The sequence below is a fragment of the Periophthalmus magnuspinnatus genome, chromosome 4, assembly GCF_009829125.3.
Source record: "Periophthalmus magnuspinnatus isolate fPerMag1 chromosome 4, fPerMag1.2.pri, whole genome shotgun sequence".
In the NCBI taxonomy this organism is placed as follows: Eukaryota; Metazoa; Chordata; class Actinopteri; order Gobiiformes; family Gobiidae; genus Periophthalmus; species Periophthalmus magnuspinnatus.
Genome location: NC_047129.1, coordinates 3,395,466 through 3,415,430, shown reverse-complemented (window position 1 = coordinate 3,415,430; position 19,965 = coordinate 3,395,466). Strand labels below are relative to the sequence as shown.

The 19,965-nt window shown below is 38.0% G+C and overlaps 3 protein-coding genes and 1 long non-coding RNA gene across 4 annotated transcripts in view; 1 reads left to right on the top strand and 3 right to left on the bottom strand.

Annotated features, from left to right (window-relative positions):
• Positions 1–1,436: 1,436 nt before the first annotated feature.
• LOC129456203 (uncharacterized) lies at positions 1,437–2,162 on the bottom strand. Its single transcript, XR_008648687.1, has 3 exons — positions 1,966–2,162; positions 1,781–1,870; positions 1,437–1,711 (listed from the first exon to the last, which is right to left on the bottom strand). It is a non-coding gene; the product is annotated as an uncharacterized LOC129456203 (long non-coding RNA).
• Positions 2,163–4,376: 2,214 nt separating this feature from the next.
• On the top strand, positions 4,377–7,040 carry gadd45ab (growth arrest and DNA-damage-inducible, alpha, b). Its single transcript, XM_033965553.2, has 4 exons — positions 4,377–4,582; positions 5,116–5,217; positions 5,675–5,882; positions 6,593–7,040. Exons 1-4 carry the CDS (start codon positions 4,533–4,535, stop codon positions 6,704–6,706), a joined length of 474 nt encoding a protein of 157 aa, XP_033821444.1. The 5' UTR covers positions 4,377–4,532; the 3' UTR covers positions 6,707–7,040.
• Positions 7,041–13,269: 6,229 nt separating this feature from the next.
• Positions 13,270–19,965, bottom strand: part of gng12b (guanine nucleotide binding protein (G protein), gamma 12b) — a 50,878-nt gene continuing 44,182 nt past the window's right edge. Inside the window, exons 2-3 of the mRNA XM_033965414.2 lie at positions 14,933–15,038; positions 13,270–13,709 (exon numbers count right to left, since the gene is read on the bottom strand). Of these exons, the coding sequence (XP_033821305.1) occupies positions 13,584–13,709; positions 14,933–15,019 (213 nt within the window). The 5' untranslated portion in view covers positions 15,020–15,038 and the 3' untranslated portion in view covers positions 13,270–13,583. The remainder of the gene's footprint in view (positions 13,710–14,932; positions 15,039–19,965) is intronic.
• Positions 14,349–19,965, bottom strand: part of dr1 (down-regulator of transcription 1) — a 57,093-nt gene continuing 51,476 nt past the window's right edge. Inside the window, exon 5 of the mRNA XM_055221383.1 lies at positions 14,349–14,361. The gene's annotated coding sequence lies outside the window, so the exon portion shown is untranslated. The remainder of the gene's footprint in view (positions 14,362–19,965) is intronic.

The following is a 19,965-nucleotide window of genomic DNA, read 5'->3' as shown; positions in this document are numbered from 1 at the left end:
AAATATTGAAAAAGCTGTATCTTTATCTTAAGAGCTATTACAAAATTAAACAATAATTAAATAACCATGTATTTTAGATTAGATAGTCCAACATAACATCCAAAATTTGTAAATCTGGTCATTTATATTAGAAAGGTGAATTATCTCGTTATATTTATCCTACCACAGCATGATCAGCATATCAACATTAGCAATTCTTGTCTGTCCCCCATCCCAGTTAAATAGTGAAGGCTAGGACATGGTTTTGAATATGATATTATTTGAAAACGCATCATTCTAAATATTAAGAATTAAATAAAAATGTCAGTATATGTCACAATATTATAACAATACAGTAGCAGTAAAGCATGACAACAACAAATGTTTAAAAGTGCTAGCGATAGCGAGATCTGTTTCTAGTAGATTTTATTCAAGTAGATATTTCAAGGCATTTACTGAGAAGTTTGAAGTACATTGGGAAGTATATTATTTCATTCCATTGGAAAAAGAAACTAACATGAGTAGTGGCTGCATACACTATACAAACACTGTTAAATGCCAGCTGTGTCTCCTTGCTTAAGTTAATGTAGAATAGTATAAACATTTCTAGCGCAGTAAGGACAGCGTACTCTGCTGTGAGTGTTTCTGCTAAGGCTGGCCTTATCTGAACTTACTGTCTACTCAGGTCCTCCAACATATTTTATAACTGAGTGGATGCACGTTCGAAATATGGAAATTACTTTTTAAGGCAATTAATATGTGAACTATCAGCTGTATTTTCAGAATGTGTCAGTGCTATGTATAGTTAGAGTGGAAGGTGGAAAGTCACCTTCCTTATTCCATGGAAATAGAAAAAAACATACTTCAGAACAGTCTCTATGATAGATGAGTTTTATGCCATAGTCTAGCAGATTATAGCCAAAGAACAACACTTTCATAGAAACCAGGAAGCCCTCCCCCAGGCGAAAAAAGAGTCAGGTTTGTGGAGATGCAAGCCTGCTAACAGTAATTACACATGTTTTCTTTGTTTTTCAATACAATAAATGCAACCGAGTCTATTATTTGGTGAAAATGTTACATACTATGGTTTTAATATTCTATGCAAAAAATTTCTCAATTAGTCAATATTGTTTTTCTTCTTTTTTATAGGTTTGATTATAACTAGGTTGTAACTTATTTACAGAATATGATTAGTTACTATTAATCCAATACAATTTATATTTAGAGTGGCCTATTTTGTGTACATCATTTATTTTAACATTTGTTGTTTAAAATTAGTCGTGGCAAGTTGACAGTTCAAATTTCTTTTTCATGTAGTCATATTCCAGTAAGAACATAGACAGCTAATGTGTATTATGTTCAAAAATGCTATCTTAAAAAAACGGGAAATTGGATAACAAAAAGTATTAAATAAATTGTAATTAATACTGCCCTTATTACAACATGCATACCTTGAATGTGGTTGCTGCTGCTCTCCCCATCCATACCCATAAGGATAGGGCTGAGGTCCGTAGGTGTAAGGATCTCCCCTCACAGGACTGGCCATAGGGGGCATGAAGCGTGACTCAGGGTGGCCCCAGGTCCTGTCCCATTCTCTGGGGTCTGGCAGAGGGTAGCACTGCCCTCTCTCCTGGTTTGGATACTTGTAGTAATCCAGTCTAGGGTCCCTGGTTTTGGGTTGTCCCATTTGTGATCTGGGCCGACCTCTGTGTTCCATCCTTCAATTTCAAACCTGGCAAGCGAAAATAAAAGTTAAACATAAAGAAAATTGAAATCTAATTTGTTTGTTTGGGATACTTACAATGTTCTGTAAACCCAAAGTGCAACTGCAACTGCCACATCATTTCCCAAGCTGATAACAAACAACCCACTGATACCACCAGCAGTAGTCCTAAAGATAACAAGGGGTAAAAGTTCACTGTAATCCCAAATAATAAAGACACTGATTTAATTCAAACGTATGGATAAGCACAAATCAAACCTTACCATCTTCTATCTTTTCCTATGTTTGCCTGTGGTGTCCCAGCCCAGCCCTTGATGAGTCAAAGGGCAGGGTAAACAAAACGAAGCACGCCCTGATTTTGACAGCTCAAATTTAAGAAAGCAGAAAAATCTCTTTAAAATAGTTCTCTCTAAAACATAATTACTGCAAGTAGTTTCCGTTTAAATTCGTTTAAAATACACACGCGTTGAGCATTGGTAAAGTTAACTTACATGGAAAACAAAAAAAGTGCGCCTTGCCACGTTGCCGGTAGAAGAGATGCATCAACTCGAGAGAGGGGAAAAGTTATGAGCTGGTTTGGGATCAGTTTGAGGAGCTGAGGGTAAAAAGCGAAAAGAATGCGGCTCAGTCAGTCATTTTGCAGGAAAAGGGAGAAATTGTACTTAATCAAACAGGCCAACGGAGGGCGCTGTTTATCTGAGTAAGTAAGAGAGTAATAATGGTCAAACACATAGGTAACATTTTGATACCACAATATAATAATAATAATAATAATAATAATAATAATAATAATAATAATAATAATAATAATAATAATAATAATAATAATAATAATAATAATAATAATAATAACAATAATAATAATAATAATAATAATAATAATAATAATAATAATAATAACAATAACAACAACAAGAAGAACAACAAGAAGAACAACAAGAAGAACAACAAGAAGAATCATGTATAGCCAATATAGTTAACTATTAGACTATAGATTGGAATCAGTTCAAATTTAGCTATACACAGTAATGATACTGGTCCAAATGAACATCTTTTTTTTTTTTCTACTAGTTTAAAGGTACACTATACAACTTTTCTTGCAGAAGGTACACCACCTGCTTGTCTTTATGAAATATTAGGTTATTGTTTTATCTAGAATGTTCCACAATATGGCGTTAAACTTAAAAACAAAACTAAAACTAAACATTTTTGACAACCCTTCTCTTTACATTGCTATGATAATATCATTATCATAGCAATGCAAAGAAACAAAGAAATTAAACAAAATTATTGAACCTATAGGCTACACAGCTTGGCCTAGAACTATTTTGGAAACACTATTTATAGTAAAGTTGTTGCTGAAGTGCTCTTAAAAATATGTGTTGACCGAAAATATGGTACACAGTGGCATGGTCCTGCAGCCCAATTGTCTTCTCTGTGCCAAACACTTGTTTAGTGTCTCCTATGCCTCACTCCACTCATGAGGGTCAAGAGGGCCAGGCCTATAATAGGGCACTTACTGTAGTACCTCAGATCAAGAAGCTTGCCACTGCCACCTGCAGAGGGAGGCAGAGTTGAGATAAAAAGTCAACAGCAACCAAAAAATAGAATAGCACAATATGCACCTTTTTAGAGTCATACTGAATCCAGTTTAATCCAGCTCTTTGATGCTTAGACTGCTGCTTTTTGTAATCATTTGTGTATAGCTAGGGCAGTAGGTCCAAAGCTACAGTGGAACATTAACATCTACATGGAGGCAAGTGGGTGGTGGATCTTCCATCTGAAAAAGTTATATAGCCTTATGCAGTCGTGGAAGAAGTACTCAATTCTGTTACTTAAGAAAAAGTATAGATACCGGAGCAAAAAAAAACAAAAACAAAAACAAAAAAACTCAAGTAGGGGAAAAGAATCACGTGAAAAAACTCTACTTCTGTAAAAGTAGTACCCATTTAAAAATGTACCCATTTAAAAATGCACTTAAAGAGTAAGAAGTAAATAAGTAAAAAAGTTTTGTTTGTTTGTTTGTTTGTTTGTTTTTTAGTGTGCTGAATTTGGTTCAGCAGAAACAGTTGAATCAATAGCTTTATATTGTTTGCTCAAATTATAATTGTGTTTAAAAAATAAAAAGACTCAGGCTATTCAGCATATCTCAAACAATAATAAAAAATGCTTTTACCTGTTAGTCCAGTTCAAAAATGTAATGTAATAGAAAGATACCAGCCCTCAAATGTAGTGAAGTAAACTAAAAGTAAAAAGTATCCACTGTAAAATGTACTTTTAAAAGTACAGATACGTAAAATGTATACCTAAGTACAGTACTTCACTGCTTTTTCTTTGTTACTTTCTAACACTGGGCTAATGCATATTTAAAAGAACAAACATGGTAGTCTTAGCTCCATCGAAAATAGACTAAAAATTTCTCGCTGATGGGCATCTATCTTGCATTATAATACATCAATGAGATGCAGTCTCATGTGACAAAGCCTGCACTGTGACCTAACTGGCTGTGTTTCGTCTTGCTCATCTCACAGCTGAGGTCACCCGAGTTTGCACACGGGCTGCAACCGAAACCACATGGGGTCGCAGTGTCCACAGGGCTCGTGTAGAGAGACCAGTGTTTTTACTGTAGTATTACCTTGGGGCCAATGGTAGCGGCGTATGTAAATGTGTCTGGCACCGGGGCGGCTCCTTTCAGTCCTGGGCTGGCTGTAGTGTTTGCTAATACAAGCAGTGCACGAAGCGGCACGGTCACACAGAAGCTGACAGCGCGCAGAGTAGTACGCACCTTCACATCTCCGCTCTGGATTTTGTTGGATCTAACGCCTTACGGATGTGCAATATGACGTTTGAAGAAAACAGTGGGGAAAACTCATCGGACAGGTTGGTGAACATTTTGCATCAATATCTACACGCGCAATTTCGACTATTTTTGGGGAGGTTTTACGCATTTAATTTTTTAAATTTTTTGCTGCAAATTTCCAACAGTGCATGCTTTTTAATAATACGGAATTACTCTACGATTATGTTTTTTTAATGTTAGTTTTATTGCACGTTGTTGCCCGGTTCGTCATTTGGAGGGACAAGTTCGGACAAGTGCAGAGTTCAGCCAACGTCTGTGCGCCGCTAGCATGCTAACCGGCTTTTAGCTAACTAATCCAAATTGTGCTAGCTTGTTTTTTTTTTTTTGTTAGCGAATCTGATAAAACTTAACAAAATGCGTGCTTCTTAGATTATCTTCTCTTCAAAAAGCATTCCACACCACACATAGCCTATATTTTCTTTATATCTTGCAACTTTATTTAATATTATGCCTATATTGTCAAAAATAAATAGTGGATATGCTAATGTAGGCTAATTGTTAAGTGAAATCTTGTGAAATGGATATAGATTGACTGTGACACTGTGTTTTATAGGATGGAATCGGTGGCCACAGCGCTGGAAGAGGTCCTGAGCTCTGCATTGCCTCAGGGTTGCATCACTGTGGGAGTTTATGAGGCAGCCAAGTCACTTAATGCGTAAGTTTTAATAGTCCAATCAACATTACCTGTGCGCAAATAGGAGCCCATTAGATGCGTTGAATATCATGACTTTATTACATGCAGTTCCAATCAAGGTAACTAACTTTTCAAACTCGAATTGAAGATGTATTATTTCAGTTGAGAAGGTTACATATTTGGTTATTATATGTAGTTTTATATATATTTGGAGATTTTGTTTCTCATTTATGCAACCTGAAACTATCAGCCCTTACATTAGCCATGCCATTGCTAATTCCAAACCAATATGTTATGCAATGTTTGACCTAAGGTGCCTAAGAGCCATGCAACGACCAAAAGGAAATTACTACTACCCTTATTATTAACTTTTAACTTCAAACTGTAATATGCAGTGGTAGATAGATATATAAAATGACCAATAAAATGTATTATATTCACCTTGTTAGCTAATTTTCCTCTATTCTTATTCCAACAGTGACCCAGACAACGTGGTCCTCTGCCTGTTAGCCACAGATGAGGAGGAGGATGTTGCTCTCCAGATTCACTTTACCTTGATCCAGGCGTTTTGCTGTGAAAATTACATCAACATCCTGCGAGTGAGCAACATGCGGCGTCTCGCTGAGATTCTGGGTGGAGGGGTGAAGCCTGCAGCCGACTTGGACCTACACTGCATTCTAGTTACAGTAAGTGTCATTAGTCACAAGTGCTTACAACACTGCTTAGGGCTTCCTATTGCTCACTTCTCACGAGGCTGTGAAAGGCAGCTATTGTTTGGCCAGGTATCTGTGGAAGCTTTGTTGCTGGCAAGGGCTGAAAAGAGTTGTTTCTAGCATTTGCTATGGAGTTTGTATGTTAAATAAAGCTGGGAGAAGATGCTCCTGTCTTGCCTCTTTGCAAATGTAACTGTTTGTATGAGGTTGGTTTAAGTGCTGGGTTTGTAAGAACCTAAAGACGAACCAGTGATCTATGCAATATTGAATATTTGCGATAAGATAGATAATATTTGGAACTATGCTGGCATAGTAATTCATAAGTCAAAATCAAAACTTTGTGATAGTATGTAACTTTCTGAAGGTAGAAAGTCTGATTCATGAAAAAAATGTTAAAATCATACTTTGGAACATTCTCCACAAAGATGGATACATTTTATGTCATACTGTAGAAGATTATAGCCAAAGGACAACATTTCCATGGAAATAAGCAGAAGGAGCCCCCCCTTCATTTTTTGTGGAAATGCAAGCCCACTCACACTAAGGATGTTTTTCAATGCAAAAAAACCATCCATAATGAAAAACATGCTTTATTTTAGTCGCAAGGTTACATATTTATTGTTACAATACATTTTCATTATACACATCATTAACTAATCATCATCTCTTTGTTATTTTTGCAGAACCCTCAATCTTCTTTCTGCAAAGACCCAGCACTGAGCAAAGTCAACAGATTCTGCAGAGACAGCCGCTGCTTGGACCAATGGGTACCAGTTATCAACCTCCCCGACCGATGAAAACTGTTGGATTTTAAACTACTGTGTGTGCAAAAAAATGGGATATTAACTGCACAAGTGTTAATGTCTTGTCTTGGGACTCCTTCGGGCCCCTCCATGGATCATACAGGGGAAGCAGGCGCTGAAAGGAGAAGAGAGAACAAAATCAAACCAAAGTGCACCAGGAAGCAAGCTGCAAATTTAGTGGGTCAGAGCTGAGGCAAGCATGACTCAGCTAAAGCACCTTCCAGGATTTCCAAAGGGTGACTACGCGATTTGCCGAGAAAGAAACCGGAAATTCAATCATGTCTGCAGATAAGGACATGTGGTTGGCAGCACTGGAGCAAGAGAGGGAGGAGGGGAGAGGAGAGGAGAGAAGGAAAGACCAATTCATTCAGAACTTAACACGATCCTCACACAACAAATCCAAGTCTGCGTATTTATTTATATTATTTAAGTCAATTTGCTGATCTTAAGAAGGGAATGTTTTCTAGTTATTCTAAAGGCAATGCAATATTTGGCCGTCTTGTTTTTTTATGTTTCAAGATGAATTTGATATTTATTGTGCAAAGTTCATGGATTTATACCTTTTTGTTAAGTTGGATGAAATAAAAACCTGTTCTGAGCTTACGTTCTCTGTTGCCAATGTTTTTCAAATGTACCCAGTAGTAGTAACATAGTGTGCCTGCTTAGTACTAGAAGTTAATGCGTTTTGGAAATCAGCCCTGGAAGAGGACTGGGAGATCTAGGATGTTCAAATGCCAAAAACATTACTAAAAATCACCTGATTTTTTCACTATACCCCTAACAGTTTAAGTCAAATGTTGTTAAAGTATCAATATTGCTCATTACATTTAAATATTTGGAGAAAAATATGCCAATCATACAAAGTAACATGTTTAGTCTGTGTGTATTTCCCAAGTATGTTTGTAAAGGACAGGGAAGGAAGGGCATCTGAGGTAAAAAATGATCAAATGTCACAATAGGAGGAAGACGATGTATCGGGTCATACTTTGCCTGTAAACAAAATATACTGTGTCAAGGTACTTTGTAGACCAGTTGTTCTCAGATTGTGGTTATGGGATGTAACGATCCATTAATCCATGTTTTAGTCCTTTTTTAGGCTTACATTAGTCATTGATTACATAATTTATATTCTTGGAACTGGTTTGGAACACATTTTGATTAATACAAGCTTTAGTCCTCATGAGATTCAGCTACCGGATATGTGACATTTTGAGGACTTTTCTCCATTCAAAAGATATATTTTGTTATACAACGGTACATATTGATCATTTTAAAAGCCAAAGATCCAATTGTAATTAATAATTTTGTCCCTGATGTCTACTTATTTCATTCTGACTTTACTTGAAAATACTTTGTGAGTAAAATATATTCAAATAGTTTTTTTTGCCACCTTAGGCGATATTTGTTAATGCGCTAATGCGCCCCAGTTTCAGTATTAAACCAGTTTTTCTCTTCCTCTTAAAGTCAGTGAAAAAACATATAAAAACAGTTTGATAGAACCGGATATCTATGTGTAATCTGTGCTGTCAAAAAACGATATTCAAAGTGCATACTGTTAGCTTAATACTAGCCTAGTTTTCCATTACTGTTACTGTCTCCCACCATCCATAGACATGCATTTTGATGAATTGGTCTAAATGTACACCTCCTTTTGTGAATGATAGTAGAGTGAGATTAGTTAAGTCAACCTGTCTGGGAACTGTCGTAAAACTTGACCTTTGACTCAGCAAAGGTCTCCAGTTTCACTCAGAGGAGGAGAATTCCCTTTGTTCACCACTTTCTCCATGGCTGCTGTGTCCATGCAATCCAAGCTAAATTTAAAGCTGACTGCATCAAAATCACCGGGATGGGAACATGCAATGCATGCAAGGTTTTTTTTAATACTCTATAAGACTTGGGAGACTCAAGATCTGTATTTGAGGAAAAGTGCTGTGACTGCAAAACACATACACCCCTACATTCGAATTTACTCTACTGCAGATAGTACTGGTAGCAGTTTACATGTAGGGCAGGTTCTGGCTATAGATAATTTTTGTTCACTCAAAACTACTACTCATGTGAAAGAGACAAATCTATCTTTAGATTGACCAACCTACTCATGTGTTTCAGAATGAAAAATTATGAGCATTGCCATAGCTGTTAACAATTCAAAACAAAATATATCTTTCAAACAGGAAAAATGTCTCCAAATGTATGAAACAGTTCAAACCCATGAGTACTTTCAGTTTGTCCATCAAAATTCTGCTGCTATGTTTTCTACATTTGTGAGTAGCCTTTAACAATACTGCAGTTCAATTACTTCACTTTTACTGATACTTGTTGGAGGGTCTGCGAACTTGTTTCCATGGAGAGGTTTCTGCTTTTGCTGGAATGACCACAGTATGGCATTTAACATGTCTGTCTTCATGGAGACAAAGAGGTAATGCCACCAGGCCAAGTTACATGTCAAATCTGTGGAGAAGAAATTCAAGGTATTTTAAGCAATACAAACACTATAACTGAACAAATCCAAAATAGGTAAGTTGAATGCCATTCTGTGGAACATTCAAGGAGAGCAATATCATACTATGATCTTTTTGGCAAGTAAAGAACACAAGATCCATCAAAAAAGTTCTGTAAAGTAAAATGTTTCTATTATATTATAACCTTTTCTGCACTTTAAAGTAAAAGTATCTATTCACCCATGAACTCTTGTGTGAAGAGAGAACCCTAGAACTCATTCAGGTCCTTTTTTGATGAGTGGGGAGGGACAAAGAGCCACACACAGAGAGTCACGGGACAAGGCCAGCATGAGTCAGGTCCTATTCATGTCTCAGTGCTAGAGCCGTATAGTACTTTAGCTCGGCTGCTAAAAATAACCCAGTGAAAAGAGGCCCTGAATGCTCACTTAGGACAATAGTGGGACTTGTAATTAACAGCTTCCCTGCACAGAAAAGGGGCAGTGTACAGGCAGGAGGATGAGGTGGCACTGGTGGCTATGGCAGGAGAAGTGGGTCAAAAAGCATTAAGGCTGCAAAGGAATGTTGGGTGTGATGGAAAAAGCACTGGTTTGGTGGGACTGACAATATTAAAAGGTGCACTGTGTAAAATCTAAAGGGAAAGACAAGGGAATACTGCACTGGAGAGTGAAATGTAAGTGCGCTAGAGGAAAATTTAGATAAACCATTTTGTCATTTTACATTTAAAAGCGCTGTACCAAATTTTTACTGTCTTAAAAACATGACAAAAAGAACTTGGTTTGTAGTTGTCCACAGTTATTCCTCACTTACCTTGTGCATTTCAAGCATCCTAATTATTCACTGCAACAAGTTTATAAGTGCTTTTCACAGCCCTCAGAAACCAGTGCAGTAGTTTAGCTAACAACTAGCATTATAACATACACCACTCAAATCAAATCATTATCTAAACTGATTTCAAATGTTGATGTGACCTTTGACCCTTTAATAGACTTAGTTTCAACACAAAAGCATGTACCTCCAGGGTTAACGTTGGTGCTCACAGGTTCTGGAAGGGAGGGGTGTGAGAGTTGAGTCTGAACAATTCACTCTATATTGTCAATGATAGTTTTCCAATGTGCAAAATGTTTAGCACGCAAATTTTACATACATTTTTCATCTCTGATTGCAAAATTTAATTCTATCCTCACTCCAAGATTTAAAAAAAGTAATTTAATAGCTGTGGAACGTTCCAAGCAAAGCAATATCATCTCCATGGAGACAAGCAGGCGACAACCCCCCACTAGAAAAATTACACCTTTAACTATACTGTCATTTTTTGTCATCTACACAAAATTACCAAGTCAACCTTTGATTTTTCAGTTTAGAAACATAATACCATGATTTATATGGTTCCTTTTCCCCAGAGCCTTATATCTGTAGCAAGTATGCAAAAACGTGAAAGCTGATACATCTTTCGAAAGTCTTACAATAACTCCTCAAACCAGAGATCAAAATATTGCCTGTAGCCATTTCACCCCATTTAGAGACCTTACACCTTTCTCACAGTAAGGAGGCTAAATAGGTAAGATACTGCACAGATAGAAACTGGATTAACCCAAAGCTTCTTCGCCGGACTTTCTGGAAACTCAATCGGTCTCTGCAAAGCCAAGAGGATCTATCAATGTAGGCCAACAAACACGACCTGACCCAAATATGTATGAAACATCACACCTATGTACAAATCAAGAAATAATGTCTGAGAAGAACAGTGGGCATTGCGTAAAGTCACAAATTGAAAAGAGAGATATAAATGCAAGAATGATGTTAAAGATGCACTGTGTAACTTTTCTGGTGCTGGTGTCCCTGAAAATGTTATTGCTATGCTTGGAATGTGAGTATGGTTTTAACTTATCTATTTTGTTCTATTACAAGTGTTTCTATTCTACTCTTGTGAGTTGGATCACCTATGCATGGATCTGACCCGTAACCTGGTCTGTTGGAGATGAATAAGTGCAATGCCATACTGTGGGATATTCCAGGCAAAGCAACACATTTCGGCTTTGTAGTTTTCCTACTGCATTTATATAAACAGGAGATAATATAAAAATGTTCATATAATTAAGAAATGACACTTATTTATAGACAAGGAAAAATAATAGTACATTACTTTTATTTTACATGTTGCAGTATCAAAAGCGCAAAAGTACATTGTAAATCAATTCTTAATGTACCTTTTCTAAAAAAAACTAACTACAGCAGCTGTGTGTGAATTTGTGAACAAATACTACTGCAGCATTACATGGTTTATAGTTTAGTTATGAGCAAATGTAAAAAAACATCTTTGCATAAGTATATTACAAAAATAACTATTAACTTTTCTGGTGGAGGGTCCGCTGCCCACTTTGTCCTAAAATGTTGGTACGGTATTAAATTTAGCATATTGAACTACACATGTTTTTAACGCTAAAAAAATAATGAAAAACATGCATTGATCCTAGAGTGGGGTTTCCGCTCCACAGATCTAACCTGTAACTTGCTCATCTCCATGGAAATACAGTTTAATGCCAAAAAACAACATCTCTATGGAGACAAGCAGGTGGTGGACCCTCCATCAAAAATTATACATGGTGCAGCTTTAAACATTTTCCAAATTGACCTCAGTTGGAGTCAGTGGTCGCAACTATTTTAAACAATAACTTCACCACAAACATGTACAATAGCACAAACTAATTAGCACATTTTTATTGCTTTGCTTTTTATATTCAAATCAATCTTAATGCACTTCAATATAGCAGCATCCCATAACATGAAAACTCTATAATTAGTATGGTGACCATTTAACAGCTGACTTTACATTAGCTTCATCTGTGTCAATAATGTGATGGATTGAGTGTTACAAAAGACATCCTTTCTCTGTTGGAGAATTTAACGGGATTTCACACTTCTTTCACATGGCTGAAAGATTTTGTAAAGCGTGACCTAGCATTTTAGCATGATTTTGATAATTTAGTATTTTGTGAGACAGGTAAATATGATAAAATTGGAAATTGCTTATACAGTTTGGGACTAAAAGAAACATTATTATAAGGGCCTGTACTTGATTTTCCATGTTTTCCAGCAAAATTTCCTTGCCCCAGTACAGATATATTGTATAAGCAACTCTTGAGGTAAAGCTAAGTCTGCTGGGTACTGTCTGCATCCAATTATAAAGTGTTTTATTGTTTGATAATCATGAAGTGCACAATTAGCATGCTAGTCGCTGTTAACTTTAATGTGACAACAAAACCCCGGCCTCTGAAAGCTGTGAAAAGTAAAAGTTATTAGGATGCTCTGAGTGCATAAGGTAACTTTGGCTCACTGCAAACTGTTCACAGTGAAATTAACTAGTTTTTCTGTCCATATCTGTGTTCTGTCCATGTTTTTAAGACAATACAAATTAGGTACTGTGCCTTTAAGCTACTAAGTGCTAAGCTAAGTGCTTTGCAACATGATTTATCTTCTTATTGACAAAGGCACAAAACTGGCCTGACCTTTTGAACGGTACATTGTGTTGTTTAGCAGGAACATCTCGTACCATTTTTCATGGCATAAAGAGATTAAGTGTAAATGCTGATACAGATTAAAAGCTAGTTTGGTTACTTTGATTGGACTTAGTTAAAGTCTTAAAAAAGTAAATCTTAAATGGTTTGCAGTGGTCCAAAGTTATTCCTCACTTACCTTACGCAGTCTGAACATCCCAATTATTCACTACGATGAATTTACACATGCTTTTCACAACTTTTAAAGACCAATGCCGAGTTTTGCTGTCACAGTAAAGCTAAAAAAGTAGCATGCTAACTGGGCACTTCCTGATTATCAGACAATAAAACATTTTCTAATTAGATGCAGACAACACGCAGTGGACATATTTTTTGTCCTCAATACATGTTTATACAATATATCTGAACTGGAGCAAGATGAATTTTACTTAAATACATGGGAAACAATTGTACAACAATTGAATCAGTTGTAGGGCCTTTAAATTGGTATCCCTTTGGAATTAAGCCATAACAACAGACCAGACAAGGTTTCTTATACAGGATATTGCTATTTGTGTATCAGCAACGTTTCCTCTTACTAGCACATTTGAGGCGAGAGGAGATGAACCTTGACGAACTGAGAATCGCATGCTGGGATAATAAGCCCAAAACACTCTCCCCTATTCAAGTTGTACCCCTCCTTTTCACTAGCCCCTTAAGATCACTTTAGATAACAATTAAGTGAGACAAATGTGCTTGCTAGCTCTTTTAAGGCAACCTCAAATAATTTCTGTTTGATCCACCGCTTTGGTCCTCTTATCTGCAATCCTGCTCGAAGGCGGGGAAGTCATCTGCTTATCAACTGTAGCGAAAAAATAGGTCTGAACTGTCGGGGTACTGCTGGTATAGGTTGGCCTATAGAAGGATGCAGGGTTTCTTGTCTTTGAAGGGATTTTCTGAAGCAGGTATGCCCGCAAGCAGAGGGTCATATTTGGCGTGTTCACTGCAGTAGCGCATGAGGTCAGAGGAGGCCTTGGATACCTGCGTAGAGAGTGGCAGACAAATTCAAATGCATGGATTTGGGTTTTCTCTAAACAGATCTATAGTGCTATTACTCTGCTCTGATTGCGTCAATAATAGGGAGTTAAAGAGTGAAACAGAGAGAGAGAGAGAGATACACGCACACACACAGCTGTCAGGCTGAAGAAGGAGTCCTATTGAGCCTTGTTGGCTTGTGGGACTCCTGAGGCAGCTGACGAGTACCGGCGGGCCAAGCGTGCCATGGCCCATGCTGTCGCGGTGGCAAAAACTCGGGGTTGGGAGGAGTTCGGGGAGGCCATGGAAGAGGACTATCGGACGACCTCAAAGAGGTGCAGTGCTTCACCAACACTGTTTACAGTGCGGGTGGAAAGCTGCTGACCTCGACTGGGGATGTTGTCAGATAGTGGAAGGAATACTTTGAGGATCTCCTCAATCCCACCGTCACGTCTTCCGAGGAGGAAGCAGAGACTGGGAATCCAGAGGCGGACTCGTCCATCACCCTGGCTGAAGTCACCGATGTGGCCACCGGGAGGAGGCCCCGGGGAAGAACCAGGACACGCTGGAGGGACTATGTCTCTCGGGTGGCCTGGGAACACCTTGGGGTCCCACCGGAGGAGCTGGAGAACGCGTCTGTGGTGAGGGAATTCTGGGAGTCCCTGCTTAGACTGCTGCCCCCACAACCCGGCCCCGGATAAGCGGAAGAAAATGAATGGATAGTATTCATATACATTTTGGGCACATGTTCAGCATTAGAACAACTTTTACAGTCAGGGATAGGAAGCAGGATGGACAGCCCAGTCAAGCTGCTCTCATCTAAAGGCATCATAAAGCAATGCACACGGCTCTTTCAGTGTATGGTCAATAACATTTGTATAATTATGCCGTCAGTGTGCAGCAGCACCGCTTTTACAACACACTTTATGTTAAAGTATAGTCTATAGACAATAGCCTTAGATTTGTAATTAGATTTTCATGATACTCAAAGCACTTCATTGCACTATTTTCCCTCAATACTCAGTGATGTTAAGCTAATTCTAGAAATACACAGACAAATAAATTTGTGTGCAATGTACAATGGAATATTGCACAATTATTACATTTTTTAGTTTACTGAGGTGGTATGGCCATGTGGTGTGATAAGACAGGAAAGGATATTAGAAGGCCCAGTTTGCATTAATCAAAAAATGAACAGAGATCCATGCCTATTATAATCATTTAAGAACCTTTATCCTGTCGATCCTGGCCTCTATCCGAAGCTGCTGCACCATGCGTCGAGCCTGGGCGAAGCTGCTCCCACTTTTGGATGACATTCTTCACACGAAATCTGACCTACAAAAAAGAGAATATAAAAAATAATTAAGTGACTCATTTATCATTAAATACAGTCTAGCCCATGGAATCAAAGTTCTATTACAAAATGTTCCAAGGATGTCCAGTCATTATCTGAAATTATAAGTCATTTGATGCAAGTGGTTGCCTTTTATAGCTTCATATAATGGAAGTATTAGCTAAATGAATTATCATATTATCTCTAAAAAATAATGTGTTTGCTCTACATTATATTGTGTGCTATCCCTGGTTGGTAGCACTGAGTGTCCTGAACACAAGTGCACGCAACTGCCATCCCCTTTAATGAGCGTGCAGTGGTAAGTAGGACACATGCAGAAGGAAGGCATGTGAGGTTACACCTGGAGACAGTGTTATGGCCTGATTACAAGCACAAAATTAGAGACAAAACACAAGCAATGCAAATGAAATTGGTGGAAGAAAAATAGTCTACTTTTAACAATTATGTCAATATCAGCTAGACATAGAGACAGTATACCACAAACTAGGGCAGACATGGGCAAACTACGGCCCGAGGGCCACGCAGGGCCACACAGGGCCCTTTGGGCTTAATCTGGGCTGCCAAACATGACCAAATTGTATTAAAATAGGTAAGGGTAAACCTTGTTCTATTTACCTTTTCAACAAGTTGTTAATCTTTTGGCACTTGATAAAACTGAATGTGAGTTTTTCTGCTGTTTATTTAACAGAAATTTTATAAATTAATTATTAATTTAACTGATACATTTGGAAAACAATTTGTACAATGAGCCTTTGCTACATGTTACAGGCCAAATCTCTAATGTAATATATACATATACAGTATATATATTCTTGCCTGGCCCCTCTGTCAACTTTTAGAACCCATTCTGGCTCATCTGTCAAAAAGCTTGCCCACCCCTGAACTAGGGTAATTTTCACACTGCCACTAGTTGAGTCAATGTAAAAGAGCCTTCTCTCTTAGAGCAGTGTACTTGGGCCAGTGAGAACCCAACAGTCGCCTTCTGGACCGCAGTAAATGGCCGTTCCGAGAGTGTTTCAATCAGAGGTCTCGGAGCAGCTCCACCCCTACCGACCGGCCTACGCAGTCCGCTGTAAGCTTGGAATTGGTCAAAAAATGCTCAAATCACATATATTTGTATGAATGAACACTGCAGAGCTGCTGTGTGACAGAAATTTTGATAAATTTAATATCAGTGACAGTGTCCTCCTGCTTCTGTCTGCGCAGGTGAATCTGGGTCTGTCTATGCAGGTCAGCCTAGGCCTGTCTGTCTTTCAAAAAGCTTTTTGCTCTTCCACCACAAGTGCATACAGCTGTAGTTCTATTTAGCCACAGATGAAAGAAAAAATCAGTGGGAATGCAAACGTGAACACGCGTATTCATAGGGCTCAGAGTGCCTGACGTGCATTGTCATAGAAGTTTAATGATCAGCTTATGGCCTCTTACGTGGTTCATGGTGTGTACGTGGTTTGAATGATGCGAGGTGTCTTTGAACAAGACCGACCTGTTCTGTTTACCATAAAGTAAACAGAATTAACTCTAGTGTCCACTGGGGTTGGTCCACTAACATGTCTGAAAAAGACATAAGCCACTCCACAGAACAATGCCCAGAAATGTTTATGACTATATTCACTTCAACCAGTTGCACTGAGGAGTAAAGCTGACCAAATTAGGATCTAAAACAATAGCTGCTAGTTGCAGTTGAGTGTTTTCATTTGTCATTATATAAGTAACAGTTGACAGTGCAGATCCATGTGAAGTTCAAATGAGGAGTACTTCTTGGATTACCACCTAAAGACATCATAAGCTGGGACTGTTTTGAGTTCTAGGTTAATGCCTGTTTACTCAAAGAATGTAATTTCACTATCAAGGACCACACTAGAACAATAGTATACAAAAATAGTATACAGTATGGATAGATGTGACTGGGTAGAGACTATAGGGATGAACTGGTTGAGGGTTTAACTTTTTGGCAAGAGGGCCGAGGCAGTTTTCCAACAGTCACATGACCATGGAATTTAAATTTTGAGGAAAAAAAGGGGTCGAAAGAAAACATGAATGCAGGTATGTTTCTGATGAGGAAATAACATAATAGCATAGTTAAAAAAGCTCGCTAGTTGTTGTGGTAATGGTCAATTTACATTCTTAGAGTTTTTAAGATTGATTTCAATGCCATCACCGCTTCTTCCTCAGCAGCACTATTACTGTAACAAGTAGTGAGTTTGCATTTCATGGTGTTCTGTTCTGTAAGCCTGCCTCCTCTTCTGCAGAAGTGAAGTCCACTCCCTTTTACTGTCAATGTTTCAACACATAGTACAAGACAAACGCTGCTCTGCTGGAAGACTGTTAAACAATATTGAGTACACAGAGAACTTTATTATTGCACTGCAATCTACTATCGAAACTGCAACCACGATTTGAATACTTATTTATAGATAGTGAAATGTTGTATGCTGAGAACTAAATATTTTTATAAGTTCATTTTAAAGAAGTTTTTCTATAGTCAAAATAATAACATCATATGGATATAAGCAGGTGGCATAAGCTCCACCAGAAAAGCTACATAGTGAAACTTAATAATTAAACCTGCTACCTCTAGTTCTGAAATGTACTGGATTTATCTTTCAGTCTTCTCTCAAATTTTAATGCTCTTGCAAGTTTAAAGGTGCCTCATGCAACTCTGGTGGGGACGTTGCTCTCTGCGTGTATCACTCAGATATTATTGTTTTCCCAGGAATGTTTCACAGTATTGTGTTTCTATTGCTCACAGACACCTTGAAATGCACACATTGTTACTGTGAGCTGGCTCACCTCTCCATAGATCTGACTTGTAAATTGGCCCAATGGTTTCCCCTGCTTGTGCCTATGAACATAAACAAGTTTAATGCCATACAATGGAACATTCCAAGTACGGCAATGTCATCTGCATGGTAGCAAGCAGGTGACGAACCCTCCGCCAGAAAAGTTATGTAGTGTATCTTTAAAATGTGCACTGTAAACTGAATCTTGAGCCACACAAACAATAACACTATGGTATATAATGCATCAGTTCCCTTTTCTTCACTAGAAATATTTGTGTTGAAAACAGAAGAGAAAGTGCATGCATTGGACTTCTTTCTCCCTGCTCTGTTAAACTGTTTGGGAAGTCTTTCTATGACGTAACATGCTCGTACCCTGGAAGTGGGAATTGTGCAACAGGCCGTTAGGTTGGGCCATACGTTTGGCCATTTATGCACTTCAGAGTTCAGATGAAGCCAACTGACACTTCTGGGAAAATATTTAACTGCTCCAGGCCTTCTCAGTTTCATACAGAGAAGTACATGAGAAGAATAGGAAATCAGACCTTTGGGAATGATAGCGTGGCATTTAAGTTTTGGAACATAACACAAAACACAGATTAGGAACTACATTTCGTAGTACAGGGAAGGCATCTGGTATAATATTTGTATAATTATACAAAAACATTAGGAGGTATAATGAAAGCTGCAGTATTGGGACATTTGTTTTGACAGACGTTATAGTCCCCATGGGCATTTGCATTTGACCCGGCAACTTGTGTATCTGGGCAACCTGTCAGGAACCTGGGAACCCATCTCCAGATCTTGAGCCAAAATCTTTAATGTGCATGTTCTGGGTTGAAATTGTATTTAGGGTTATGTGAGATTTATGGATTTGATTTTACTGTTTAAAAATGGTTACATGACATTTTTGAATTCTACTTGTATGACTCGGAGTCAGTATAGTGTGTAGGGATAGGTGGTCGGTGAAAACTGAAATTTGTGAAGAGCTTGGATGCAGGATTACTTAAACGTGAATCGACAGGAATAAAACTTTGAGAAAACCAATATACGCTTATACTGATTTTATGCAATATGCCCCTTTTAACTATATAACCTATGAACTAAGGTTGCTATGGGGAACAGTGGCTCTATGGTTAGAGCACTCATTCACCAATCTGAAAGTCAGACCATGTTCTGCTGTTGTGTCCTTCAGTGAGACACTTACTCCACCTTCCCTATTATGAATATATTGTAGCCTCACTTTCATCGGTCTGCCCCAGGGCAACTGTGGCTACAATAATAGCTTATCACTGAGTGTGGAATGAGTGACAGGCTTTATAAAGCATTACTCAATCTATATAACAACGTTCTCAATTGTGTTAATATCACATAAAATACATCTTATTTCTACAAACAGTGGTTTAAACAAATGTATAGCCAGTATATATAATTGGTAACCCACATGTACCGTGATTTGCTGCCACTTTCTGCAGCAGGAACCACAGAGGAGAGGGGAGGGGGGATCAAACATGGCCGCCAGGAGACAGCCTCACAGGACTGAACCCTCTGATCCACCGCCCACTCTCTTCCTTCCTCTTCCTCCACAGGAAGCTCCACGGACTGTTGCTCCTAAATGATTTAATATGGGCAGACCGCAGCAAAAATAGAGCACTGGAGCACCACCTTCTGCAGATCTTTTGTTCATCGCACAGCGATGAAGTGATGACCCTGCAAGACCTTTGTACTGCACACTTCTATTTTTACATTCATTTTCAACATCCTGTCTAGGTTATTCTGGAAAAGACGCTCCTTTAAGCTATAGTACATATTCAAGTTAGAGTTAAGCAAGGAGCTACACCACTCAAAAAGTAATAGTTTAAAAGCCCTAATTATAGCATTGTCAGCAGATTCAATTATTGCTATTAAACAATGGTAAAAGAAGTACTGGGACTCAATTTTGTTACTTAAATAAAAGTACAGATACTGGAGCAAAAAAAATAAAATAAAAAAAAATCTTAAAAATAACAGTATTAAAGTACCTACTGGTATTTAAAAATCTACTTAAAGAGTAAAAAGTAAAGGTATTTTGTACAGATTTTGAGATATAATACAGCCTCAGATGTAATGATTCTGATAAAGCATAGCACTG

What these genes read in the sequence shown, in the direction of transcription:
- gadd45ab (XM_033965553.2), top strand. Translation starts at nt 4,533, where the DNA reads ATGTGCAATATGACGTTTGAAGAAAACAGTGGGGAAAACTCATCGGAC. An exon ending in GGGGAAAACTCATCGGACAG is followed by an intron (nt 4,583 to 5,115) that starts GTTGGTGAACAT and finishes TGTGTTTTATAG; the next exon opens with GATGGAATCGGTGGCCACAG. An exon ending in TACACTGCATTCTAGTTACA is followed by an intron (nt 5,883 to 6,592) that starts GTAAGTGTCATT and finishes TTATTTTTGCAG; the next exon opens with AACCCTCAATCTTCTTTCTG.